At 40.0% G+C, this 20,565-nt stretch overlaps 2 protein-coding genes across 2 annotated transcripts; both read left to right on the forward strand.

Moving 5' to 3' along the window:
- Positions 1-4,564: 4,564 nt before the first annotated feature.
- On the forward strand, positions 4,565-5,777 carry LOC148016898 (4-hydroxyphenylacetaldehyde oxime monooxygenase-like). Its single transcript, XM_087662373.1, has 2 exons — positions 4,565-5,440; positions 5,520-5,777. The coding sequence occupies exons 1-2, from the start codon at positions 4,565-4,567 to the stop codon at positions 5,775-5,777; spliced, it is 1,134 nt and encodes a 377-aa protein (XP_087518499.1).
- A 70-nt stretch (positions 5,778-5,847) lies between these two features.
- Positions 5,848-6,141, forward strand: LOC148016899 (strychnine-10-hydroxylase-like). Its single transcript, XM_087662374.1, has one exon. It carries the CDS (start codon positions 5,848-5,850, stop codon positions 6,139-6,141), a length of 294 nt encoding a protein of 97 aa, XP_087518500.1.
- The last annotated feature ends 14,424 nt before the right edge of the window (positions 6,142-20,565 follow it).

Genomic DNA, 20,565 nt, shown 5'->3' on the forward strand with positions numbered 1-20,565 from the left:
ATTATGGACATAAAATTATATGACATTCAACCACTCCAAATCTACCTAATATCCTTTAGCATGTGTTAGACTATCATTCTTTTGCAGGTTTGAATCCTTATTCATTGACTCAATGTCATCCACATCTTCCTCAACACTATCTTGGGAAGAATTGGTGGACTTACTCACGTCTCTTAAAGACTTTGATTCACTTTCTTGCAATTGGAATTCTTAATGTTATTCCATAAAACTCACGGAGAGAATAGGTAGCATTATCATGTACATGGCTCACTACTGATGGACCAAACCACTATTTTGTGACCTTCTCAATACTACTGTCACAAATCAACACCCAAAATCCCTCCTATATCGCCCTTGGCTTGCAGATTCTATGCTTTTTGTCAAACCTTTTCTTATCATAAAGCCTTGCTGCCCTCAATCTTGTAACTATTGTTTCAAGGTCTTCTAGTCTTCTCTCTAATTGCCGAATATGTAGAGTAAGCAATTGTTGACTACTCAACCCTTTCTCCCAAGATAATACACTCCATGTGGTAGCCACCTCTTCAATTGGCATAATAGGATTTTTTCCATACATCAATTTAACATGCATATATCCAATCACTACACCATGTGTCGATTTGATTAGTCCATAATGTGTATGGTAATAACCATAGCCACTCCTTTACTTTGCCTCTACATGACTTTGCCAACGCCTTGACGATAGGTAGATGGACCCTCTTACTCTTCCCATTACCCTCTAGATTATATGTTGAAGTTAATGTAAGCTTAATTCTCAACTAAGGGAATACACAAACCTCATCTACATCCAATTCCCCTTTCTAAGTTGTAATCTTGTCTACACAACCATAGTAGCAAAAGACTTCTTGCAAAAGAAATTTGCATATAGCATATGCTATCTTAATGTGTAGAGCTCTCCTTTCCACTTGATTAGTCAAATCCTCACGTGAGGTATCTCATCTACAAAAGTCCTATATGTATGGTGACCAAATTTACTACCCATTTATAATGAAGAGACAACGGATAGGCTGGTTGCAACCCATCTCTATGTTTCATTGCTAAATACATTTGACAAGTATTGCATGATTCCATAGTGTAAATCATCCTTATACATTCCTTGTCACCAATATGTTTTCTTCATATTCTCAAATGTGCCTCAAACACCTCTATAGCTAGACCACAGACTCTCATGAAATACTTTCATTACTTATAGTTGCATAGCCCTGTCACTAAAATGACTTTTAGTGGATTTTCTTTTTTCTTCTTTGCATGTTTCTAAAGATATCCATCTTTCAAAAAAGAAACTATATATCTTTTCTTTAATTCTTTGCTATTTCTTTTCATACCATTCATCATTCTCAGACAATGTTCTGATGTACTACCCTATTTTCTACAATTTCCTTGCAAACAAGTCTTCCAATTGACACTTTTAAAATTGAAGCATAACATGTAAAGTGCTTTTTCTATCCGATTCAAGCTTTATTCATCAATGCACACACCTTATTTACTATTGTATTCACTATTACATAAGCTACGAGATGGGACAAGATACAAGACAATACTAAACAAGATCTGGTACTACGAGATTACAAGGTGACAAGACAACATGAGTATAATGGAAGACTAGACTAGACTAGATACCATGACTAGCAAGAACTAGAACTGGAACTAGAAGTTACTTACTTGGAGATCTCGGCTCCTTGAGCTCCCAAGACTAGCATTGGCAAGACTAAGGAGCTCTATGGTGAGCCCCTACTTTTATAGATTTTAGAGGGTGGCTAAAGATCTTCTAAAATATTCGATGACATCATCGATGATGCAAGCAGTAACATGGTGGGTCGCATTCTTGGCTCAAGGATGTCATATTAAGAATGCTTTCAAATCGGGGGTTTTCATATGGAATGAGCAAGAATTAATCTGTACACTTGATCATGGCATGTCAGTGACATCACCCCCTCCTCTAGCAACGAGTTCCACAAGGAGCGGCTTGGTGATTTGGTCCAAGTTTTGTTGGATCTCTCTAGTGAAATTCTTTAGCTTTGAGAGATGCTCTTTGGAGATATTCTGCAGATTTCCAAGTGCGAACATTGTTGTCATGTCCTTTCTAGTGAACAAGGTATTCCAATCGACCTCGGGAGATCTTCGTGTCTAAGACATGCCAGACCTCAAATTCTTCATGATCTTTAATCTGGATAGGTAGTGGGGGATTAGATCTCTCCCCCCTCAATGGTGAGCTATGGTATGGCTCGAGCAAGGAAACATGGAAGACTAGGTGGATCTCCATGGTGCAAGGGGGTTGGAGTCAGTGAGAAACTAGATGATCTGGGCTATAATAGTGAAGGGCCCAAATGTCTAGTGGTCTAGCTAAGTGGAGGGCCTTGTTGTCTGGAGGTTATGCTTGAGTAACCATACTTTATCTCACTGACGTTGTATGTTGGATGTTGAAGATAATACCATTTCGCATAGTGTTTGTATTGATTCTGAGATTTTTGAATTTGCTGCTTAAGTTATTGGTGTATATTTGCTAGGTGTTGAGCTTTAAGTTGGGCGGCAAGGTTCTATACTTGATTGGACAGATGTACATCTATCCTTGGATGGTGGCACCATAGTTTGCCAAGAAATGAGTTTTCTTGGTAGATGCATCGATACTATTATTATAAGCAAACTCTACAAAGGGCAAGAGCTCAAACCAATCATTCTAATGGTAGTTGATGGTGTTGCGAAGGTATTGTTCCAAGACTTGATTTACCCGTTCTGTTTGACCATCAATCTGTAGGGATGATTGGCTATGGCATAACTTAACTTGGACTCCAAGGAGGTTGGAAAGGCTCTTCCAAAAACTAGATATGAATTGGGAACCCCAATTGTTGATGATGTTGTTTGGGAGTCCATGTAGTCTAAAAATGTCTAGGGCCACCAAAAATCTCTTGAAATAAGCTTATTAACTCCAAAGTATCCTGCTGCTAAGATGTTATGGCCTTGTTGTAGTACTTGGAGGCTCAACTTTCCTAGAGGGTGACAACTGTTGGAGATAGCTACTAGCTAGAGATGCTCTCGCTTGAGTAGCATTACTTGTTGTTGATCAAAAACTTATTTTCCCTTCTTATGTGTCAGGTAGTAAAGCATCTGATTGGCATTTTTGGCATCCTAGGCGATAGGTGATAACAAAGTTAAACCTAGATAAGAAGTTACTCTAGCAAGATTGTCTTCAATTGAGGATGCGGGTTGTCATAAAGTATTCTAGATTTGTGTGATCTGTATAGACGATAACTTTATGGGTTGCACCCTCTAGATGATGACACCAAGTATCAAAGGCATCTACAATGGCAAGGCATTCTTTGTCATGGATCTTATAGTTTGTCTCTAGAGGGGAGAACTTCCTTGAGTGGAATGCCACTAGATGCATATGACCATCATCTCCATGATGGGACAAGATGGCTCTCAATGCATAGTTTGATGCATTAATCTCAAAGAAAAATAGCTTGACTGGATCTGGTTGGACTAGGATTGGGGTAGTGATGAAAGTGGTCTTTAGGATTTTGAAGGCCTTCTCAGCTTTTGGGGTCCATGAGAACTTTGAGTTTCCTGTGAGTCTAGTGAGTGGTGTGACTATCTTTGAGTAATCCTTAATAAATATCCTGTAGAAGTTGGAAAAGCCAAGGAATATCATGCCTATGACTTATTACCGATTTTTAATATATTTACTTACCAAAATTTAATAATTTTTAAAATTATTGCCCGAGTCACGGGTTCCGCACTGCTATTACACCGTCATAATAGTCACTGAGCATTTCACTGTGCGACAGAGATTATCAGTACGGAATTCGTAAATTTGGTGAATCTTTAAGTTGGTAAGTTGGTTGCCACGTCCATCCAAAGTAACCATTAGATGCAAATAACAATTAAATCACATATTAGAAATATGTGATGATTTATCCTAGATAATAATTGAATAGATGGAAGATAAAGATGATGATTAGATTAAACATGTCGAATATAAATGTGGTTGTCAAAATTCAGAATATAAAAAACAAACATGGTGGTTAGAAAGTGTATTTGCATTTAATAAATAAACATGTGATGATTGCATCCTGTTTCGCATTATGTTGAAAGTCTACTTCCATAATGTTGATGTTATCTACACTCTACATACGTTTTCATGTTGTACCAGTAAATATCATAATCATAGGTTTCTATTTTCAAGAAGGAAAGAGAGGGGGGACATGAGAGAGAGGGATTGATTCAGTAACATTGGATTTAGATTGTACTAATAACTTACAAGTATTTTAGTAACATTGAATCATAATATAAATTATATGCAACAAAGAGAGTTGAAAAGTAAGGAAAAAGAAAAAGATAGATGTACCTACTTCATGTGGCCACTGTTTTCCTATAAAAAAAGAAAGAAAACTGACCAAAAAATCTAGTAATTTAATAGCAAGTCACGTATAACTAGAATAAAATGGTGCTATAAGTGCAACCCCTTGCATTAGGGGAGTTCTAAGGTCTCAAAAACGTCCTATATACACATCGCATATCTACAGCTACCAGTACTCGCAGCTCGACAATGACCGCGATCGAGCTAGTATTAGGGCTACTAGTTCTGGTGGCAGTACTGCTCACAAGCACGTTGGCTTTTCTGTTAGTGACTCGACGTCGGCGAGAACTGGAGACTGCGGGTGGTGCGTTGCTGCCCCCGCAGCCACTGCCGGAGCTGCCCTTGCTAGTCCGCACGCACCTACTGCTGCGCCTGCTGCTGACGAGGCTGCCACACGTGCCGATCGATGCGCTGGCTCAGAGACTGCTGGCGGCGGGCAGGGGCGGCGGGTTGATGCTGTTGCGGCTGGGGGGCGTCCGCTTGGTCGTGGCCTCCACGCCGGAGATGGCCAGGGATCTTTGGCGGGAGCACGAGCTGGACTGCGAGTGGCGCCCGGCCACGGCGGCCATCCGCATCCTCAGCCGCAACCAACTCGACCCCTTCTTCTCCCCGCCCGGTGCGCGTCACAAGCGCATGCGCCGCCTCCTGCTTTCCTTCCTCCGGCCCGCCCGCCTCCTCACGCTCGCGCATATGTGGGAGGAGGAGGTCTCCCGCGTCCGCGCAGACGCGACCGCAACCTCCCCGATGCAGGCCGGGATCGACGTGCACACCCACGTATGGGCCGTCTGCAACCGCATCGTCATGCACATGGCCGTGGGAGGTCCGGCGTCCGCACCTGAGGACTCCCCACGGATGGAAAGGCTCTTGGGAAGGGCTCTGCACGTGATGAGGAAGCTCCACGTAGGGGACCTTTTCCCCTGGCTGCGATGGCTGGACGTTATTTTAGGGTTGAGCCGGAGATGTCGAAGCGTGTTAGCCCAGATAAAGCAGGCCGAGAGTAGTTCACTCGCGGGGGCATTGCTCTCGCAATCCGAAGATGAAGATATAATCCGCGCACTCGTGATGGTAGGTCCGAGTCTACTTTACAGTGTTTGACATATGGCCGAGACGTGGGTCATTAGTCTGTGTATTATTTGCACTGCAGGACTTGCTTCTCGCGGGCTTGACCTCGGTTCCGGCGGCAATAGAATGGACGCTGTGCGAGCTCCTGCAGTGGCTACGGGTGCTGAGGCGTGCGCAAGAGGAGCTGGACTCGGTGGTGGGGCGCGACGGTGGTGGGGTGCGACAGGAAGCTGGTGATGGTGAACGATCTCCCGCTGCTGCCTTACTTGGAGGCCGTGGTGAAGGAGGCCTTCCGTCTGCACCCGCCTGCGCCTCTGGTTGGCCCCCGGTTCACTCCTAAGGGCTGTAAGGTCGCCGACGGCCGATACTGCGTCCCTCCCAACACCATTGCCTTCCTCAATGCATGGGGCATGGGTCGCGACCTCCGCATCTGGGACAATCCTCTGGACTTCTCCCCCGAGCGGTTCTTGCAGAAGCCTGGACCTATGGATGATCTTGTGCCCTTCGGTTCCGGAAGCCGAGTGTGCGTGGGCAAAGCCTTCGTTCTGAACATTGTCCCATTCATAGTCGCCAACCTCATCCACACGTTTGACTGGCAAGCTATTGATGCCACTCGCACGGAATGTTGCGTCGGCCCCCTAACGCAGAAAGCGAACCCCCTCATCGCTATTCCCACGGCACGTCCTTTTCGGTCACTTGCTTGAAGCAGCTTGATGTGTCGTACCCACTGCCCAGTTGCGTCGTATAATATTTACATTTTAAATCTTTCCATTTTTACGGGTAAGTCTTTCCATTTTTAAAAAAATTCAAGTCATAAAATTTGACTTTTATATTACACCAGTGAACAAGAAAGTTGGTTTTAAAGTCCTTGGAATTTATCCACTTCAAGATCTCTCTTGTGATATCATTATAGTAATGTTAAATCATTATATATCCCTCTCCCCTCTCTCTTTATTTCTTTCATGTAGTTTTATTTAAAATTTAAATAAGTAAAAGAGATTTTTTTTGTAATAGTACCACAACTATAAAATGTCATAAACAAATAATAATAATTCTACTAAATAAATTTTCTTTTACAAATTAAAATAATACTATAAAAATTTATTAGTACAAATATCAATATTATTTTTAATAAAATTTAACCTTTTAAAAAAAGATATATAAATTTATAACAATTTTTTATATATTAGAATATTGAATACATTATAATTATGTTAATTATATCTATGTATAAAAATTGGTAGGATAGGTATTCTATTTGCATAATCGACTTATTAATCAAAAATTCAGATAGTTTTACCACTGCCTAAAGGAGATTACCTTCTTGTTGGACTTCAAAGAGAATGGCTTCAACCTTTTCATCCTCATGTATTACATTGACATTGATAGGTTTGATGTAATTGTGAGTGGACACATGGAGCTCCAGTGTGGCATCAACATGCAAAAGCTGGTGGATAGTGGCATCATCATTAGAGATTATAGTCGATGGTTAAGCCAACTTGGTGGTGTCCACTGTGAATGCTTGGGCTATGCAATTGATCTTGCCAGAGGTTGTGGACAAGATGGGGAATACTAAGATCTATCATCATTCTACAATCTGCATCCCTTACTCCTGATTAGCTCAACTTGATACTTATAAAAGGGATGACATGGCCCACTTTCCCATTAGCTTCCCGATTATTGGTGCAATGTCCTTGATCTTTGTTCTCAAATATTGGACCGAGTTCATCTAGGTGTGCATGTCCTTAATGGCTACCTAGAGGCTTTGCTAGCAAAAGGCTGAGGGATTGACCATCAGATGATATAGATAGCTTGGTTCTTCAGGTTCGCGCTACTGATGGATTTGGTATTATTTAGCAAGACCACCATCAACACATGGATGGATAGGCTCAAGGTACACTACAAGGATACAGAGACATAGCGACAGCGCTTTCCGATGCAAATTAGCGGCGTCACTGACGTTACTTAGACAACAAAAAATGCTGGCCGAAACTGGAGCGCCTTATTTTGTGCGAACGAACAAAAGAGAGAGCGAAAGGGAGAATGAACTTCATCTTGCATTTGAGAGGGAGAGGGAGAGAAATAGAGAAAGAGGGAGAAGGAAAGCTTCTCATCGCTGCCGCTGCCGTTTGCGAAGAAGAGGAGGAAGTATACAGAGGGCGAAGAAGAGCCGCCGTCGCGAAGAGGAGGCGCCGAATCCATCCTCGGGTCTTTGCGATGAGTGCATTGTTCCCTCTTGCTTTGTTTTTGTTTTTTCTCATTTTCTTTTACTTGTTTTTGTTAAAAATCATGTGTATTGAGAGAGAAAGAGAGGAAATGAGAGAGGGAGAGGAAATGAGAGAGTGAGAGGAAGAGAGAAAAGGAAAGAAGGAACAAGAGAGAGGGAGAAAACATTAAACATAATAGGGAAAGAGAGAAAGAGAGAGACTACTGTGCCACCTAATACTCGAAGGCTAGCTAATTTCACCTCAATAGGCAAAAGAGTCTCTTGTTCATAAACTAGATGAAAATGTGTGAACCCTAACATAGTTTTGAAGGAGGTTCTGTAAGCCCATAGAGCTCCACTAAGGTGCTTGTCCCAATCCCGAGGCCTTGAATGTACCTGTTTGCTTATGATTTTACAAATCATTCCATTTACCTATTCCACCAATCCATTGCATTGAGGGTAGTAAGGGGTAGAGTGTCATCGTTGAATATTTAGCTTTTGCATGAGTTCACCCACCACATTAGCTCTAAACCCTAGTCGTCTATCTGATAGTATTTCAAGAGGGGTACCAAACCTACAACAAATTTGGTCAAACATGAATTTACTCACTTCCTTAGTAGTGATTCTTTTAGTTGGCATAGCCTCGACCCATCTAGTCATGTAATCTACCCCCATGATAATATACTCTTTTCTTGATGGAGTGCGTGGTAGAGGCCCTATGGCATCAATTCCCCACTTCTCAAAGGGTCCATAGACCTTGATTGGGATTTGGGGTTCTGCTATGAGCTGTCGTGGTCCCGATTTCTGATATTCTTCACATGTTTGACACCAATATTTGACATCTCGGTATAGACTGGGCCAAGTAAAGCTGGCTTGTAGAACCTTTTTACTTGTGATGTCGTGTGAAAAGTGGCCTCCACACACATCATCATGGAAAGCTTTTAAGATTTCTCCAATTTTCCATTTTGAAGGCACTTTTCTAAGCACACCATCCTTACCAAGACAATACAAACTGTCATTTACCATGCGAAATCTTGTAGCCTTCCGAGCTAGCCACTATCTTTCTCCCTTAGTCAGGTGTTTGGGAGCTTCTCCTTGTTCTAAGAGATGCAAAATATCTTCTAAGTCTTCCTTGCCTTGTCGAAGTGGGGGTTTGATAGCCACTGCTCCCACCATTGACTCATTCATCTTTGATGATGCTGGATGGTCGGCATCTTTGTGCTGGTCTCTTGGCACATGATGTACTTGTGCCTCCCTAAATCTTCTCATAAGAGATTTGGTCTCTCTCATTTTACTAGAGAGGTTTGTATTTTTGCATGCCCATGTACCTTGCATTTGCCTTACCAATAGCATGGAGTCTCCAAAAGCATTCAATCTCTCGATTGAATTACTAAGACACCAACAAAGACCATGAATTAAAGCTTGATATTCTGCCTCATTGTTAGAGTGGACACCTTCCAAGATAATTCCTTCACAATAGATTTTCTCTCCTAAAGGAGAGAAAACAATGATGCCTCCGGCTACCTTATCCTTAGTTCTCTTGTATGCACCATCAAAGTAGAGGCTATAAGCATCTACAAGAGTTTTTATGGATGGGGGTGGTGGAAGGTTCCTTCTTTTCACCATGAGATTTTTCTCATAGCACCTATTTGTCAAAATATCAGCCAAGCATGTCCGAGTTGTTTTTTCAACCTGCACTGTATAGTCAAACTCTTGAAGTCGGACCACCCACTTTGCTATTTTGTCAGAGATTTCCATATGTTGTAGTGCATAGGAAAACATATCCTCCACAGTGATGATCACAAACCTCTTTGGAAATAAATATGACGGAAATTTGGTTACAAAGTAAGGTTGGAAAACCATATTCATGAATCGTTGAAAGGTTACTAGGGCATTTGTGAGACCAAAGGGCATGACCCGAAATGCATTATTGTATGGTGGACTGATGTGTTGTTTCTTTTTCTGCAGGTTCCATTCGATGCTCTGCGGCGGGATGAGCTTTCAGGGGACGAGGATGCGTAGCTTGCCCTTGGATCCTTGGAGCTCACACACCTTTATTTTTGAGTTGCCTGATCTATGTAGACGCTTTCTATGTATTAGTGATATCCTGTCATGATTGTACCAGTCGCTTTTTATGCGATCATGTATTTATTTCATGTATCAGTTTTATGATTTCAGTATACATTGTTTTTGTTTGCAAGCACATTGTACACAGTAGAGCCATACAAATTTTTTTCTTCCCTATTACCGTCGCTATTAGCGTCGAAAATTTTACTGCTCACGTCACTATTAGCATCGTTATGCACGTTGCAAACAGTCACTATGAGCGTCGGTATTGGCGTCACTATCAGCATCGCAAAATGCGACACTGATAGCGATGCCAATACCGACGCTTATAGCGACGGTTTGCGGTGCACATGATGATGCTTTTTGCGACGACGGGGACAAATCTTGTTGTTTGTATTTTCATCGCTTTAAACGTCGGTATAAGGCCTATATCTTGTAGTGGCTTCAACCAAATTTGATATGAAGTCAAGGAATGTAATCAACATAATAACTATAAAGATATACCTTATTCACCAAATTCCCTAGCAAGCATGAAGCTTTAATTGATCCATGAAAACTCTTATGAAAATGGTATGAAAATAAATTTAACTTATAACTACCTACTTAGAGAAATTGATGACATGATGACTAGTCTTGCTTGATTTTTTTTCTAATCTTCCTTAAGAAAAAGACACCTTGACTTTTACCTTTCCTTTGATTAAATTGCACAAAAGGACTTGTAACCCACTTTGGCACCTCAAGTTCTTTAGTTAATGCACCTGGAGTCAACAATAACTTTATCAATATCAAGGCTTTTTACCTCAATTACATTGTCTTGGTTGGAGTCAATGATTTTAGCATTGGGTTCGTGGTCACATATTCTTTAAGTTTGTTGAAGCTCTCTTAGTATTCTACTATCCACATAATCAAAGTATTCTTCTTCAAGAGGCTAATTAAGGATATTGCTATAAGGTAATAATCATTGAGGAAGATTTGGTACCATCTTGCTAATTCCAAGAACCCTTGGATTTCCATGACTAGTTTGAAACTTAGATGGTTTAGAATGTTATTTATCTTTCTAGGATCAATTGATATTGCTTTGGCAAAGATAACTTATCCCAACTTTTTAATACTATTTGTAAAAGTTATACACTTGATCCTCTTGGTATAGAGTTGGTTTTCACAAAGGGTCTAGAGCACAATCCTTACTCGAACCTCATGACGCTTTAAAGATTTGAAATATACTAGCATATCATTAAAGAATACTAGTAGGAAGTGATCTAAGTATTGTAACAAATTGTGAAGATATTAATAGTTTGGAAAAAATAAAATACTGGCCCCATTGGTTAGGTACAATATATAAGAGACTTTCATTTTTCCATTATTGAGTAATAAGCAAGATACTCTCTTTCATCTGACCTTCTCTTGCAGCTTTCGTGGCTCGTCTCTCCTTTTCTCTCTATTTGTAGTCTTTCTCTCTCCTTTGTAGTATTCTCTTTCTTCTTTCTCTCTTGTCTTAGTCCCCTTCCTAAAAAATGGTATTAAAGCATAACTTTGGTCCAATTGTAGTCACATTTTGATCATACTTCTTCTATTTTTCAGTTTAGAAAATCCATGGTCACTCATGTACAATTGGTATAGATCTTATGTAGGTTATTGGAGTGGCCAATGGTACTTCACATAAAGAAGACATGCCTCGATAAAGACTTTTACAACGGATTTCGAGTAAGAAAGGGTGTGTCCTTAACATACTATCTTCTTCATGGTTCGTGACCTTCGGGAGTCTAATTATGGCCCACACAATGGACAATCATGATAACTTGAGGTAACCAAACCTATCACAATACCCCTCTCTAGTCAACACAAACTTGAATGAGCTATGTTTGATATCACCAACAATGAGAGAACAGAAGCCCATACCTGAGTACTCTTTGAATCTCAAAAAGTCATACATGGTCCATATGAGAATGGATCGTACATTAGTGGACCATCGACCATCTTACTTGCTCATGTCTTCCATAATGACCCTCCTCCCAAAAAATCTTGAGCTCATCAACTAATGGACGAAGGTAGACATCCATGTTCTTGACTTTGTAGCACCTAAGAACAAGCAAGCTAAGGGTCATGTGACATTTCTTCATAGAAAGTCATAGTAAGGATGTTATAGTTAACAAGGACTATAGGTCACACATTGTAAGTAGTTGAGCAGAGACTAAATGGATTCATGCCATCCATAGCAAGACTAAGCCGAAGATTCCTTGTCTCTTGTGTAAAGCCTTGCAAGGTGGAGTCAATGTGACTCCATGCACATGTATTTTCTAATATTCGTTGGACTTCATCTCTGTATCTTTTCTACGCATGTACGTTGTCAAGCTGGCCATGCCTGATGTATGAAACATGTGACATATATATGGTATAAGTAAAAAGTGTATGAGAACCTTCTAACGGAAGATTTGTCCTTACAAGTCCTGTTGATATCTGTGAGCACCACACATTAGACATGTCTCCATAGTTCCATAGTCCCCTCGAAATAGCACACAATCATTGATATATGCATGGATACTGTTATAGTTCATGCCAAGCTTTCATAGCACCAATCATGGGACTCGCGCATCATGTTTCTAGGTGATAATATATGATATTTCAGCAACTTGAAAAAAAATTAAAAGCAGCCTTGAAGAGCATGAGTGTTTTTTATAATAGAGTTGAAAAAAATCAACGGAGCGTAGAACGTACCTGAACAACTGGGTCACACTCGCATTGCTCCACCCGTACTTTGCCTACACACTTAGGAGCACAAGCAGTGTCTTCAACAAGTGAGATACATAGCACCTATCATATAATGGTATGGGCACTTTCTTTCTCAATGGATCATATGACTCAACAACTATGGGCATTAATGCATCGGTCATTGCCTCCATCTCAAGCTCCAACATTGGAGGAAGGTTCAAAAGGTCCATTGTCTCCTTTGGTATCAAGGGTGTAGTTTGCAGTGTGCCCTCCGATTGGTGTATCAGCTCTTAGGAACTCCATCCATTACATACCCATGAACTCTTCTAACGGGCCGCAATAGGTGCATTCCTTGGGATGAAGCATAATCTCTTTGTGCAAATTTTACGGGCATATCTAATATTTCTGTATATGATATTTAATTACTTTGTGAATGTAAAGCATAATTGATACATAATTTTCTTACCGTTCCTTCAAAGTTTGAGATTGCTTGGTCAATGATCTTCGATTGAAACTCGCTAAAGCATTGTACATGTTCTATGGACAAGCGATACTTTTGCCTGATTTTCAGCTTGCATTGAGTGCAAGGACATGAGACATGCTCATTAAGATATGTCTCGTCATCTTGGACATTCTAAACATCATCCTTCTCCATTTGTTCTATGTTATAGCAAACAATATGTTTTTTTTCCCCTCATTGATGATCTTCCTACATTTTAATCTCTACTCCTCTTTCTCTCCCTTTTTCTCTATTTATTTACCTCCCACCATCTCTCTTTGTCCATTCATTTTCTCTCCCTGTCTCTCTATCTTTATCTATCCCCCTCTCTATTTCTCTCCCCACCCTTATTTCTCTCTCTCTTTCCCTTTTTTAATTTTCCTCCTTTCATCCTTCTTTGTTTCTCTCTCCCACCTCTCTCATTGTTTTTTTCTCTCCCCCATCTTTTCTCCCCAATCTCACTTCTTCTCTCTTTTCTTTTCCTTTATTCTTCTCTCTTTTTCTTTCTCCTTTTCTCTCCACTCTCACTCAATGCATCTCGTTACAATCAAAATCAAAGATAGAAAATAAAGAACTTACAAAACAAGGACATTGAATGACCCTCTCTCCCCACCTCTCTTTGTGTCTCTCTTCCCCCTCCCCCTTTATTTTCTATCATTTCATTCTCTCAAATTTTCTCATTGTTTTCATATTTCTCTCTCCCTCCCTCCCTCTCTCTCTCTCTCTCTCTATTTGTTGTTCTCTCTATCTCTCTTTTTCTCCCTCCTTCCGTCCCTTTTTCTTCCCCATCTCTCTCTTTTCTTTTCACTCTCCTTCCTCTCTTTATCTTACCCTTTTTTTCTACCTCTTCCTTCACTCTCCATCTCACTTTCTCTCCCCCGTCTCTTTCTTTCTCTCTTTCTCTTTCTTTGTTGCCTCTTTCTTTGTTTCTCTTCCCCTCTCATTGTTTCCCTTACTCATTCTCCTCTCTTCCTCCCTTCATATCTCATTTCTCCCTTCCTCTCTCTTTGTTACCCTTCCCCCCTTTCTCTCTCTCTTTTTCTCTTCCTCTCCCTTCTTTCATATCTCGTTTCCTCTTCCTCTCTTTCTTTGTTACCTTTCCTCCTTTTCTCTCTCTCATTCACACATCCTCTTCCTTCCTTCTTCTCTCGCTCTCTTCCTCTGTTTCTTTCAAAGAAGAAAACAATGAAAAATAAAGAAGAAGAAGAAAACACAAAAACAAAGTAAGAAGAGGCAATATACCTACCTCAAAGGATCGAGGATGAATTATTTTCCACCCCCTCTTCACGACATCCCTTCTTTCTTCCTTGGGCACTTTCCCCTCTTCTTCATGTACACTAGTAGCGGCGAAAGTGGCGTGGTGGGGAGCTCTCTTTCTCTCTCTTTCCCTCTTCCTCTCAAGGCTACGATCTCTCTTTCTCTCTCTCTTGAATGTTGGTGGCAAATGCCACACTCAAGTTTTCAGCCATTTTTTTTCTCAAAATGGTGTTGCTATTTGTGTCACAATTAGCAGTGCTAAGTGTCATTATTAGCATCACTTAACATCCCTAAGCATCATGCTAAAGAAAATAAGTAACACTATTTGCGATGCAAATAGGGACACTGCTATTTTAGGTCACAAATCACTGTCACTATTGTCCCATTCCCTTGTAGTGAATCTTTTATCTTGTCCATCTATATGCTAAGAGAGCCAAAAAGAGAGAATACCTAACATCGCAAATAAATTTATGTATGTAGATATCATGATATCCATATTTGCATGGATGTATATATTGGAAAATATTTTATCTTGTACATTCTATATACTAAGAGTAAAGAAGAGAGAATATAGATTGGAAGGCCTGCAAGTTTGGAGTATCTTGTCCTTTCACATAATGCCTTTATTGGCCCCATTCCATTGTAACAGAATCTGAGAAAGAGATAGAGAGTACATAATAGATAAGAGGAGAATTAGTAAATTCTTTAACTCCAAACAATTGATACAAAGATGGCTCTGTCCACCCGTGCGCTTCCACTGTGTGAAGCTTAGATGGCGATCTAGACAGAAGATAGGTGAAGAGCTTAAGGCTAGCTGGAACAACAACTCTAACTGGGTGAAAGATGAGTCAGTGATGGCTGCGAAGGGGTTTAGCTTTTATAGCCTCTGAAGGTCATTAGGTCGGCGTGCTGACCGACCTACCATATGAGCCTCCACTAGTCGGCCAGGGAATATTCCAAGGAATATTCCCTTTACCATCGGGCCGGGGGCGCTGCCCCCGGACCCCTGCAAGGGGGGCCGCTGGCCCCCCTGGGACCCCCCAGCCAGGGGCCGCTTCCACGGCCCCCGGACCCCACAATAGGGGCCCCTTTTAACTCCCTTACACCGCAATTCGATGCAATGCGCCTCGAGTTGCTACCAGCTTAACCACTCTGTCTAAACTAAAGATTAGACCCACAACAGTCACCTTTTTGCCATCCGGTCACATAGACCTCATCTGATATACAAGTCAGGACTCAACCAATGTCTGGGCTCACATTTGGCTTCTCCTCATAATGGGGGCCTTACAACTTTGAGCACCATGGATCATTGGTAGCACCTAATGAGGGTGGGGCATTGATCATATCTAACATCCATTAGAATTTTGTTTCGAGTTTGAGTAGAGGCATCCATCCCAAGTTGTTTTGGGTTTGAATAGGCATCCATCTTGAGTATCAACTATGCCCTAGAATCTCATGTCAAGAAGCAGACTTAGCTTGGGAGTGTATTGTGGTGGTGCTTATGTACCTAAATACCAACAAATTATTTGCAATATTCCAATGCACATATTCCATCTTATCAATCTAAGCAATACTCTGATTGGCGATGTTTCAAAGTGGCTAGGTGTTCTGCACAAACTCTAGTGTCTAAACATAGCTTTCAATAGGCTTGAAGGTGGAATAACAAACTACTAAAATATACTGAAACAAGGGAAGTACTTAATGACCATTGACCAACCTAGCTATAACATATTGGATGCTTTCAAATCAATCTAGTACACTTGCATCTAAAGAAAAGAACAAACTAGAAAATGAATGGTCAATGGTGAAGAAGCCAATTCTAGAGAGCAAGCTTGAGGAAATATGCTAATTCTTGAATATTATCCTGCAACCACTATTTGTAAGCTACAATACTAAAATAAGAGAAGTACTTAGTGACCATTGATCAACCTAGTTATAGCATATTTGATGCTTTCAAATCAATGTGGTACACTTGTATTTGAAGAAAAGAAGAAACTAGAAAATGAATGGCCAGTGGTGAAGAAGCCAAGTCTAGAGAGCAAGCTTGAGGAAATATGCTAATTCTTGAATATTATCCTGCAATCACTATTTGTAAGCTATAGTATATCTGAGGTGATCATAGATGACAATCAACAAAATATGATTCAAAATACAGAAATAAAATACATCCCATCAATCTTTGTACTACAACCATAAGCTAAAATAAGAAGCGGATTAGAAGCCACCATCATTTATAGCCTATGGAGTGCTCATTCATTGCCTTTAGCAAGCAACTTAGTTGCATCATTAAATTTTTCCACACGTGCAAGGAGTTGCTATCTTCCACTCTACCCAGCTTGCCTATTTTTGTTTACCTAGCTAGGTATATTTAGCCATGTGTATGGAGAGATGATGATGCCCATCTCTGCCTAGATGCTCAAAGTAGGAACTTGCCTACTATTTTCATAGCAGGTGTAGTAGGAGAGACAATTGTTTTTTAGAGTAGGCAACCTAGGTGTCTTAGCAATTGAGAGCAGGAAACCTACCTAGTGTTTTCAGAGTAAGCTTGAAATTGAATTGGGATCTTGCAATAGTGCTACTTACTACAAAGGTGCTTGCCAGACTAGTGCTTATCAAAGCCAACTGGTGAAGCTGCACATGACTTCCCTTGATTTCCATCTTCAGATTCACTCCTTGTAGTTGAAAATTCCTTCAAACATATACAACTTTGAATAGAAATGATGGCCAAAATCTTGGTCATGCGAGGACATAATCCTGGTCATGCATGATAGCTTCCTTGTGTTAGATGACCATTATCAAGCCATGTGGTTTTGTGATGTTACCCTCCTTATCCCCATCATGCATGATAGCCTTCCCCACATAAGACAATCATGATTAAACTAGGTGGTACATACAATGTCTTGATTGTTGAGCTCCATCTTATCATAAGAATTAGAGTCCTTATTTGTGATCCATCAAGCCTTACCTGTGAATCTGCTAAAACTTAGTTGGTAGGTATGAAATCTTGAGATGTGGCGTTATCATGGGTGGCTACACCAATGGGTTTCTAAATCATGTTTTGCTCCATCGTGACTTGATTAGGAGAAGATACTTCAACCTGAACCATGACAGTGCAGACAAATAGAGCTCCAATTGGTACTCGAGCAAGTATCCTAACAACAGGAGGAGGTGTAGCCCAATACTTATGCTTAAGATAGATCTCAATGAGTAGAGCCAAGAAAGAAAAGAAAATCTTAGAGTAGTTCAGAGGAGATAGCCTACCTAGTGTTTTCAAGGTAGGTGTAGTAAGAGAAGAGACAACCATTTTTAGAGGAGGTAGCCTGGGTCATGATGAGTAGAGCATCAAAAATAGTCATGAAGCCATGATGATACCAAGAGAAAATGTAGCCCAATATTTGTGCTTAGGATACATTTAGTATGGAGAGCATAGAAAGTAAGAAATTCTTCTCAGAACATCTTTTTGAAGCATCGCATATATAAGAGGCATGTACCAAAAATCTAGAAAGAAGGAATTATGAGCATTTTTAAAAAAATGAAAAACTTAAATTGCTTAAATGCAAACATGTTAATTTACTGATTATACACATGCATGCTTGATAGCTTGTGGGTAGCTTTGAATCATATAACAATGTATTGTTTGGATGATGATGTCCATCTTTGCTAGGTCATGCTGTAGACCTAGAGGCCTATGTCCATCTTTGCTAGGTCACACTGTTAGAAACTTAAAAATGAATGGTTAGTGGTGATGTCAACATATGGAAAATGCAATAGCTCCTTGGTTATGATACAATAGTTGGATCTAGTCTCTATTTGGATGTAACATGAGTCTCCATGTCTACCCTATATACCTGTATGCAAAGATGATTATGTCTCTGCATATAGATTTTCGAGGTAGACATGGAACCTCTTGTAATATCCATGTAGAACTAACTATATCAAGTATATCTCTGCCTAGATGCGATTAAGAACCAAGTTCTGGACTGAAATACATCTCTACTTATTTAGAGTAGCCATTTGTTTGCCTCTTGCTTTCACAACAGGTAGCATGCATACTGCCTATGGTTTTCAAGTAGCCTGCACTTTAGAATAAATTAAACTTGTGACAAAAGAATTGGATGGAGACATCTCAACCTTGACTCAAGCTCACTTTTTGGAATAATTCTTGACAATCAAAATTAAGTTGACATCACTATTACAACTATATATATCATCTCTCACTTGACTTGGGTCTCACCTATATATACTAACTCTACATCAATATGATTCATTCTTTGGGAGCATGTCTTGTGTATCTCTCTCGTACTCTCTCTCTCTCTCAACATGGTATCAGAGCTATGGATGCATAGCAACAACAAGGAAGATAAGTTGTTTCATTGTTTATACTTGATTGAATTCTTTGCACAAGTGATGATTTGATACATGAACTTGTTCAAATTAGAAGTATTAGTTAATTTTGTCTTTAAAAACAGCTTGTCAATCGGAGTTCTGGATTAAAAGTTATGACAGTTCAGGATTCAAGACAGCAATTCTGCTCGAATCTGCAATTCTTTATTTAAAACAGTATTTCTAATTACAGTTTGTTAATCCCCAATTACAGTTTATTAATCGCTCGTCTTCGTTAATGATGTTGATTACGACAAGCAAACATCTTGCTATTTTTAGCGATGTTTTATTATCGTTCACGTTCTTTGCTCGATCGAAATAGCACTTTTCTTATATGCGTTATCTCATCTTGCACGTTACGCCTCTCTATTTCGGGCTTTCTTTTTAGTCACTCAATACTTTTCGTCGTTCTTACGTGCATATCCCTATTTTGATTGTCATGCGTCTCAACTATGCTCATCTTGATCATGGTTTGCAGATTCTGCGATCTCATCTTATTTGTTTTCTCTCGACATACAGGCATGGCCAATTGCGTAATTGTTATCGGATATCCGTCTGGTTGAAATCTATGTGTAATCCAAAGTTGGGAGTAATCTACAAGCCTCGAAGTATGGGAATATGTGAGTACTGTGCACTTGGAAAACACCATCGTTCGCCTTTCCATACTTCTACTTCATCACATTCCTGTGCTCTCTTGGATTTGGTTCATACCGATATTTGCGGTCCTTTTCCTGCCTCAAAGTCTCAATATCGATATTTTATAACTTTCATTGATGATTTCTCACGGTACACACATGTCTATCTTCTTCGACATAAGTCTGAGGCTTTACCTATATTTAAACAATTTGGACTAAAGCACTTCTAACAGCTGTTTTTATTCAAAATCATCTTCCAACTACTGCACCTGCTGGTAAAATTCCTATAACAATTTGGACAGGGAAGACACCTTCGGTCGCTCACTTTTAGTGCATTTCCTTACTTGCTTTGTGATTCTACTAATTCTGATGATCATAAACCTCATTCACCTCCAAAGAAGATTGATGAAAATTTGGAGATCTATGTCGATCTTCCTATTGAGATAGAGCATGGATTCTATTCTATTGAATATGATGTCTTTGATGATGCTATGTCTGTCCAAGAGGATCCAATATCGTATATGGAAGCTATCAATTCATCTCAAAGGGATCAATGGCAAGAAGCTATGCAAGCTGAGTACGATTCTTTAATCTCCAAAGGTACATGGATTCTTACTGAACTCCCCCCAAATCGTATTCCTATCAAATGTAAATGGGTTTATAAAACCAAGACCAAAGGTGATGGCTCGTTTGATAAGTTCAAAGCACGACTTGTTACAAAAGGTTACTCACAGATTGCAGGAGTAGATTATTAAGAAACATTTTCTCCCATTGTGCGCTCCACAACTGTTCGTATGATTTTGGCTTTTGCAACACTATTTGATCTAGAAATTCACCAAATGGATGTTAAAATGGCTTTTCTCAATGGAGAACTTTAAGAAGAAATCTATATGAAGCAACCTGAAGGTTTTATGATTGCAGGAAAGGAGCATTTTGTATGCCTCTCGTGCTTGGTATATTAAGATTGATCAGTTCCTCACATCTAAAGGTTTTGTTGCATGTTTTGCTGACCCAAATCTTTACATCAAAAGGGAGGACAAATATTTTATTATTCTCGCTCTATATGTTGATGATACTATTCTTGTGTCAAATAATATTGCTTTCTTGGATGCCATGAAGAAGCTTTTATCAACTGCATTTGAAATGGTGGATCTTGGTGAGATACATTCTTGTTTGGGTATTCAAGTTCAACGACACCGACAACAAGGCATTCTTCTTCTTCGCCAGACAAAGTTTATTAATGATATTGTTAAGAAGTTTGGGTTGACAAATGCGCACTTTGCCAACACTCCCATTCTTTCAAGCTCTACCAAGGGCATCTACAACACGCAATGAAGAATCAGCCATTCATCAACCTTTTGCTAATCTTGTT

The sequence above is a fragment of the Lygodium microphyllum genome, chromosome 22 (genome assembly GCF_053477565.2).
Source record: "Lygodium microphyllum isolate KBCC chromosome 22, Lygodium_microphyllum_v1.1.10, whole genome shotgun sequence".
NCBI classification, from domain to species: domain Eukaryota; kingdom Viridiplantae; phylum Streptophyta; class Polypodiopsida; order Schizaeales; family Lygodiaceae; genus Lygodium; species Lygodium microphyllum.

What these genes read in the sequence shown, in the direction of transcription:
- LOC148016898 (XM_087662373.1), top strand. Translation starts at nt 4,565, where the DNA reads ATGACCGCGATCGAGCTAGTATTAGGGCTACTAGTTCTGGTGGCAGTA. An exon ending in TAATCCGCGCACTCGTGATG is followed by an intron (nt 5,441 to 5,519) that starts GTAGGTCCGAGT and finishes TTTGCACTGCAG; the next exon opens with GACTTGCTTCTCGCGGGCTT.
- LOC148016899 (XM_087662374.1), top strand. Translation starts at nt 5,848, where the DNA reads ATGGGTCGCGACCTCCGCATCTGGGACAATCCTCTGGACTTCTCCCCC.